General features: G+C 43.0%; 1 protein-coding gene across 1 annotated transcript; it reads left to right on the top strand.

Moving 5' to 3' along the window:
* Positions 1-4,656: 4,656 nt before the first annotated feature.
* Positions 4,657-8,299, top strand: LOC134286837 (uncharacterized). Its single transcript, XM_062848522.1, has 3 exons — positions 4,657-7,596; positions 7,672-7,817; positions 7,876-8,299. The coding sequence occupies exons 1-3, from the start codon at positions 7,506-7,508 to the stop codon at positions 8,188-8,190; spliced, it is 552 nt and encodes a 183-aa protein (XP_062704506.1). The 5' UTR covers positions 4,657-7,505; the 3' UTR covers positions 8,191-8,299.
* Positions 8,300-8,310: the final 11 nt, after the last annotated feature.

Genomic DNA, 8,310 nt, shown 5'->3' with positions numbered 1-8,310 from the left:
CTAAACGCTTAGGTAGGCCAGGAGGAGGAATTCAGACCGGCGATTGGAGAGTTCAGCGCCCACCAGCTGACGAACGAAAATGGCCTACGCCTTATCGATTTCGCAAATCGACCACGTTCTGATTGATGGACAGCACTTCTCCAACATTATCGACGTCAGGACCTATCATGGCGCTAATATCGACTCTGTCACTACCTGGTGATGGTTAAACTGCGCCCAAAACTCTCCGTTATTAACAATGTACAGTACCGGCGGCCGCCCCGGTTCGATCTAGAGCGACTGAAGCAATCGGATGTCGCCACCGCATACGCGCAGAATCTCGAAAGCAGCCATCAACGACGCAGCAGAGAGCACCATCGGGTACGTGGAACGGAATCGACGGAACGAATGGTTCGACGAAGAGTGCAGAATGGTTTTGGAGGAGAAGAATGCAGCGAGGGCGGTAATGCTACAGCAAGGGACTCGACAGAACGTGGAACGTTATAAACAGAAGCGGAAACAGCAGACCCGCCTCTTTCGGGAGAAAAAGCGCCGCCTGGAAGAAGCGGAGTGTGAAGAAATGGAACTGCTGTGCCGTTCTCAAGAAACACGGAAGTTCTATCAGAAGCTCAACGCATCCCGCAACGGCTTCGTGCCGCGAGCCGAAATATGCAGGAATAATGACGGAGGCCTCTTGACGGACGGACGTAAGGTGATCGAAAGGTGGAAGCAGCACTTCGATCAGCACCTAAACGGCGTGGAGAACGTAGGCACAGGAGCCCACGGCAACGGAGGAAACGACGACGCCAGTGCAGCGGAGGACGGAAATGAACCAACTCGCACGCTGAGGGAAGTTAAGGATGCCATTCACCAGCTCAAAACCAACAAAGCAGCTGGTAAGAATGGTATCGCAGCTGAACTCATCAAGATTAGGCCAGAAAAGTTGGCCACCTGTCTGCATCGGCTGATAGTCAGGATCTGGGAAACCGAACAGCTACCGGAGGAGTGGAAGGAAGGGGTAATCTGCCCCATTCACAAGAAAGGCGACCATTTGGAATGTGAGAACTTCAGGGCGATCACTATTTTGAATGCTGCCTACAAAGTGCTATCCCCCTAAGGCGCCCGAGCCTTCCAAATAAACGAATAAGTAAAAAAAAAGTGCTATCCCAGATCATCTTCCGTCGTCTGTCACCTAAATCAAATGAGTTCGTGGGAAGTTATCAAGCCGGCTTCATCGACGGCCAGTCGACAACGGACCAGATCTTTACCGTACGACAAATCCTCCAGAAATGCCGTGAATACCAGGTCCCAACGCATCACCTGTTCATCGACTTCAAAGCGGCATACGACAGTATCGACCGCGCAGAGCTATGGAGAATCATGGACGAAAACGGCTTTCCTGGGAAGCTGACTAGACTGATTAAAGCAACGATGGACGGTGTGCAAAACTGCGTAAGGGTTTCGGGTGAACTATCTAGTTCATTCGAATCTCGCCGGGGACTGCGACAAGGTGATGGACTCTCATGCCTACTCTTCAACATCGCTCAGGAAGGTGTGATGCGACGAGCCGGGCTCAACAGCCGGGGAACGATTTTCACAAAATCCGGACAATTTGTGTGCTTTGTGGACGACATGGACATTAGACCTCTTCATAAAAAATGAAATTTCTTGAATTCAACCAGTCACCCCCACATCTTAATTCTAATGCTGAAACAAACTTCTGGTCAAATTTTCATCTAAATTGGTGAAGATTTCGAGGTGCCTCAAGTCAAAAATGTGTTTTTTGGTCATTTTTCTCCTTTAAAAAATGCCCATGAAGGCTAGAAGCCATATAAAATATCGCGGCCGCCAGTAAATGAAAGTTTTTTCTATTCCTTACAACTTTTGTGAACATTATGTGCTGATCGGAGAATGTTTTGATCATATTCTTTCGATTTTCAGTCATGCAAGTACCCTAAAAAGTTACATTTTTCAACAGTTTTTGTTCTACGAAATTCAAACACACAAGTTTTATAAAAAGTACCAAATCATTAAATAATTACCCACATTTTTCTGAACAATATTGCCATACATCATTTTCTTATTCGATCTACGAAAAAAATCACAAAAATCGAAAAGTAGAAGCTTTCCTGAGTTTTTTGATATCTGGGGTTGAAGCAACTGTTGGCAGACAGAATAATCAAACATAGTAGCTTTGCTTTTTCTTGATGATTGCGATGATTGATCATTGATTCAAGTGACAGGTAGGCACAAGCAAACATTGCTTTAACAAAAGTGACGTAAAATGTGTCACAGCAGAATGTGAGGATTGGCTCAGATGGTAAGGCTATGGACTGGCAAACCAAAGGTACAGAGTTTGAATATCGTATTTTTTTTATGAAATTTGAATGCATTTTTCTTTCGACATGTGGAAGTCGGTTTTCCTACAATTCAATACGCTAACCTAATGACGGAAAATTATATGATTCTAATGAGCGGATGTGATCCGTTACCCAGCTACCCAGTAAGGGCCGAATTAGGGATTGAGAAATAAATTAGTTAGCGACAGCGTGTTTGATTTTCAACTATGCAAACATAAAAGTTCTGTCGGAGTGATGCGTACATGCATGCGTTTTCCCTACACCAGCCATCGATTGAAAAAGATTACAAGGCCAGGTAAATTGAAATAATGAATTGATTCATTTATTTTGCATCTTAAGTGCAGGTTGATATTTTCAGCATGATGATTAAAAATACGATAAAAATGACGATACTCAAACTCTGAACCTTTGGTTTGCCAGTCCATAGCCTTCCATCTGAGCCAATCCTCACATTCTACTGTGACACATTATACGTCACTTTTGTTAAAGCAATGTTTGCTTGTGCCTACCTGTCACTTGAATCAATGATCAATCATCGCAATCATCAAAAAAAAGCAAAGCTACTATGTTTGATTATTCTGTCTGCCAACAGTTGCTTCAACCCCAGATATCAAAAAACTCAGAAAAGCTTCTACTTTTTGATTTTTGTGATTTTTTTCGTAGATCGAATAAGAAAATGATGTGTGGCAATATTGTTCAGAAAAATGTGGGTAATTATTTAATGATTTGGTACTTTTTATAAAACTTGTGTGTTTGAATTTCGTAGAACAAAAACTGTTGAAAAATGTAACTTTTTAGGGTACTTGCATGACTGAAAATCGAAAGAATATGATCAAAACATTCTCCGATCAGCACATAATGTTCACAAAAGTTGTAAGGAATAGAAAAAACTTTCATTTACTGGCGGCCGCGATATTTTATATGGCTTCTAGCCTTCATGGGCATTTTTTAAAGGTAAAAAATGACCAAAAAACACATTTTTGACTTGAGGCACCTCGAAATTTACACCAATTTAGCTGAAAATTTCACCAGAAGTTTGTTTCAGCATTAGAATTAAGATGTGGGGGTGACTGGTTGAATTCGAGAAATTTCATTTTTTATGAAGAGGTCTAATGGACATTATTGCCAGAACATTTGGAACGGTGGCAGAGCTGTACACCCGCCTGAAACGCGAAGCAGCAAAGGTCGGACTGGTGGTGAATGCCTCAAAAACAAAGTACATGCTGGTAGGCGAAACCGAAAACGACCGGATCCGTCTGGGTAGTAATGTTACGATAGACGGGGATACGAGGTGGTGGAGGAATTGGTCTACCTCGGATCCTTACTGACGGCTGACAACAACGTGTCAGACCGGTAATCCTCTACGGGCACGAGACATGGACGATGCTCGAGGAGGACCTGCAAGCGCTCGGAGTTTTCGAGCGACGCGTGCTAAGGACGATCTTCGGCGGTGTGCAGGAGAACGGTGTGTGGCGGAGAAGAATGAACCACGAGCTCGCTGTTTACGGCGAACCCAGCATCCAGAAGGTGGCCAAAGCTGGAAGGATACGGTGAGCAGGGCATGTTGCAAGAATGCCGGACAACAACCCTGCAAAGCTGGTGTTTGCAACTGATCCGGTTGGCACAAGAAGGCGTGGAGCGCAGAGAGCACGATGGGCGGACCAGGTGGAGCGTAACTTGGCGAGCATCGGGCGCGACCGAGGATGGAGAGAGGCAGCCACGAACCGTGTATTATGGAGAAATATTGTTGATTCAGTTTTATCTTGAATTTGATGTCATACTAAATAAATGAAATGAGAATACAAATCGTAGCTTTGTATAATGAAATAAGTTACCGTTACACCCGTAGACTTAAGGAGCTTATCCCAAGAACAGTTTGCATGACCTAGGATATTCCAAGTGATCTGATACTGTCTTTTGAACATTCAGAAGACTAACTGGACATTATGGAATACAAATCGTAGCTTTGTATAATGAAAGAAGTTACTGTTACACCCGTAGACATTACGATCTTAGCTCAAGAACAATTTGGATGACCTAGGATATCTAGAAAAAAAAATGCACCATATTATAAATGATTCCGGCTCTAACTCACTTAAGCAACCAAATGAAATTTGAGTCCTTTCCCAAGTAACACACTTGTCACAGAAGAGTCACGGCAGCGCAGGTTTTTGTTGCGCAGAAGTCACTGTGACTTACTTCTAGCAAACAAGCATTTATTTGTTAGAAGTAAGTCATAGTAACTTCTGCGCAACAAAAACCTGCGCCGCCGTGACTCTTCTATGACAAGTGTATTACTTGGGTTTTTTGCAATGATTTTCAGGAAATATTCATCTAAATCATGTTTGAAAACAAGAGAAACAGATGTAACACTTAGAACAAATTCCATTACAAAACATCGTCACCAAAACGTGATCGCCCAATGTTAAAAACGTACTGTGTTTGGCCGGGACATCACTAGATGGTGGTAGTGAGCAAATATCAAACAGGAGTAAAAACGAGGCCAGCGCCACGCGGTTAATTGACCACCTACCGAATATTTCAATCAACCGTTAAAAAGGTGATCGATGGGAAACGATGAAACGATGGCGTCTGTTACTCTGTGTCCTAACAATGGGCCGGTCTCAATGAGAACGACGCAGATCTTTCATTGGTCAGGTTCTAGAAGCAGTCGATCCGCAAAAGAAGCAAGATTCAACAGCAATTCTATTGGCAAGGTTAAATCTCAGAAAAATGCAAACTTCGCCTGCCCACCTTTCGCTTTTTGAAGTTCCATTGTGGCTAAAAGCGGCAAACATTCGGGTATTTGAGGTTGACGGGTTCGATTCCCGGTCGATCTAGGATCGTTTCGTAATGTAATTTCCTTGACTTCCATAGAGTATCGTCGAGCTTGACATCCGGTCTTAGAATGTTTAACAGCCATTCATCAAAAACAGCTCTGACTGTTCATAAACTAATCTGGTTTGCCTGCGTTGTTCCAGTTGGGAGGTAACGCTTAGAAAAAGAAGACTCTTCACCATGCACCCGCGCAACCAGCCGACGATCTTGGGAATTGAATATTCATGATCGTTTGGGAGCGACTGCTGCTGTGGGAAACGAGGCCTTTCTTTGTGAGGTATGGATCAGCATTCAGCAGCTTGCATTTGTGTGGGCCATGAAATTCCTAGTTTTGAGTTTTAAATTTTGCACGACTACGTTGCCCGTTTGGGTAGGTCGCTGACTGATCAAGGTGTTATGGTTTTTGGTGTTGGATAAGTTTCTATTTTTAGAATAGATATGTATCTTATCTATTGCGAATTTTGTGAATAACATCTTGTTGTGGTCAGAGTAGCCAGAGACCCTAAACATTCTGTAATATGTCCTTGATTGAACTGATGATGATTATCAATAAGTTGTTATCTCATCACCAGCATCTTTGCGGTGAGTTAACATAAAGAAATATCAATTGAGATAGGTTATGTGTTTGCCTAGTCACCCTACTTTGCCACGTTTTGCCAAATCATCCGTGACATCGATCATTTTACTTGATTGTTGTGCTTCTTTTCTACTTCTGCTAGTTTTTTTTTCTAGCAGTGAATTTATGATGATCACAGATAAACAGACGTAGCAATTGGAACAAATTGAGCTGAAAATATCGTTACAAAGACATAACCACCATAATGCTAATCACGCTTTGTTTCGCAAAGCGCTCACTACGTGGCGATAGTGAGCAAACGTCAAACAGTAACCGTAACGATGTGAGCGCCGTGAGTACGCAATTCGTGAACTACAGAATATGTAAACCAACAACCCTTAAAAGATGGACGAAAGCATATGAGAAGTGTGAGACGTCTGTTTGTCCCTACTTTGATTCATAACGAAGCTGTTCACGTCTGACGAATTGGCGCGGAACCCTAGCTAGCCAATTTCGTGCTTGATTTTTGCCAAATTTACTGCAATCATCAAACCCTTCGATATCTGCGAAACCAATCATCGACGAGACGCAACAAGTGTTAAGAGTGCTGCCACGGTGAGTGATCGGTGATCGATTTGACGGATTTAACAGCTCAATCCCAAACAATTACCGTGAACACGAGTGATGAAGATTGATCTTTGTTTACCAACAAAGTCGGTGGCGGGCAACAGTGGCGAACGACAGATCGCAAGAGGAAGCAGCTTACCTGAAACAAAAGAAAAACGAAGAGAAGGAAAATATTAAAACTTTAATTCACGGTCTATGCGAGTGGCGGATTTTGCGAGGGCTGTACAGACGTTTTCAAGGGTACTTGGGTAACAGCTTAAAAACTAGAGCAACCTAATGTTACAATTTACCTCTGTGTGCAAATCCACTGGCCAAAACAGTAAAGAGTCCATTCAATTACGCGAATTGCACTTAAGTTACTCTGAATTAAATTTACGCTTGAAAAGTTTCGTTTCGACGATATAATCAGAGGTGAATGACAACAATCTTTAGACGCTGTATTAAGTCCACGTGACGTCAGGGCACGGTCAAACCAATGATAATTGTAGGTTATTTTTTGCACGATTTGCTTGACTGAACAGAAAATGAACTGAGAACATTGTCGGAGTCTTCCAATGTGGTTCACCGTTCGATGGTTCCTGAGTGACTTGTGCTTCTACATAAGCCGTGATGTCCGTAGACTCCCCTACAAATTATCATCGCACCAATTAGGTCGTTTGCACCATTAACACCTTCAATATTGTAAGATCGCTTTCTTCAAACGGTAAAACACCACGCAAATCTTCGCGGTAAACATAGTCACGAGACGTCGCCAATACCGGTTTTGATCGCGGCGACTAAATCAGCAAATATTACCTTTTCCGGGTTTCTCTTGCATCCAGCCATCATCCAGTCCATCGTTCTGCGGAAGCGAAAACCTGTCCGATGGTTGCTAAATTTACCCCAAAATTTCGCATTCACCGTCACCGATTGGGGGATCGCTCCACTGAACTTGCTTCTTGAGTCATTCGGTGTTCGTATCTGCTACTAAGAAGTTCGTTCTGAAGTGTGGCTCTCGCGGATTAAGCTTGATAATTAGCTCAAGAGCTGGTGATTGTTCTTTGTTTCTGGGGGCTGCCAATCTGGATGCGTATAGGATCTAACATGTCGAAACAGTGTGACATTTTTTGAACTGAAGAAACGCTTCGCAAGTGTTGAGAAGAAAGATGCTTCGTCACGGTCCACTGCGGATGCTGGTGGTGTTGATAAGCATATCGTTGACGGTTGTCGTAGTCGAAGGTAGCAGAAGTTACGATCGTGAGTCTAGCCGAGTTTTACTTTCACCCCTGTTTGGATACTGATTAATCGTTTTCTTGTGTCGTTTGGTTTCAGTGGAGACCCACGGTCAGTTTCCAACGCTATTTGAATACGAAGATTTCGAAAGCTGTCGTAAGACGTATCGTGAGCAATACGTTTACTGTATAGTGCGCGCGAGGATTATTCCGGACGATGATTCACAGCTGTGGCGAAATGTCAGCGTGAGTAGGATGCAAATCAGTGACTCCAAAGTCGGATAAACCAACGTTTTCGTTGCAGATTTTTTCCGAGGACAGCTTCCACTATGATCATCGAGTATTGGAACGAGGAGTGTGTGTACAAAATTGCTATGTTCGTGTCGACAAAGCTGCTGCCGGAAACAATCAATTGAGTCAGTTGAGAGCATGCATCAACCAACGGCTGCAGGAGAATTCCGATCTACAGATAGACCCAAATGTTCAAATCTACCACTGCTACAACAAAGCCAACGATAGTCCGCCATATGGTAATTTTTCAGTTATTATTAGCTCTAGGAAACGTTTGAATATTAATTTCAATGCTCTATTGGCACAGCTAGGTGATTTTTATGAATAAGGGGACTCGAACATTGAAACCGTGGATGGAAAATTTTGTAGCCATAAAACATTTGGCACGCTTTAGAGATTTTGCATAGATAGCATACATTTTCAATAAAAGAAGTTCGGTTTCTTGAAA

This window comes from Aedes albopictus, chromosome 1 (genome assembly GCF_035046485.1).
Source record: "Aedes albopictus strain Foshan chromosome 1, AalbF5, whole genome shotgun sequence".
Classification (NCBI taxonomy): domain Eukaryota; kingdom Metazoa; phylum Arthropoda; class Insecta; order Diptera; family Culicidae; genus Aedes; species Aedes albopictus.
Note: the sequence above shows the minus strand (reverse complement) of the source record. Positions and strands in the feature narration are given on the sequence as shown.

Excerpts from the sequence above, each read along its gene's own strand:
- LOC134286837 (XM_062848522.1), top strand. The coding sequence starts at position 7,506 with ATGCTTCGTCACGGTCCACTGCGGATGCTGGTGGTGTTGATAAGCATA. Across the intron at positions 7,597-7,671 it reads AGGTAGCAGAAGTTACGATC|TGGAGACCCACGGTCAGTTT; the intron begins GTGAGTCTAGCC and ends GTTTGGTTTCAG. Across the intron at positions 7,818-7,875 it reads AGCTGTGGCGAAATGTCAGC|ATTTTTTCCGAGGACAGCTT; the intron begins GTGAGTAGGATG and ends TTTTCGTTGCAG.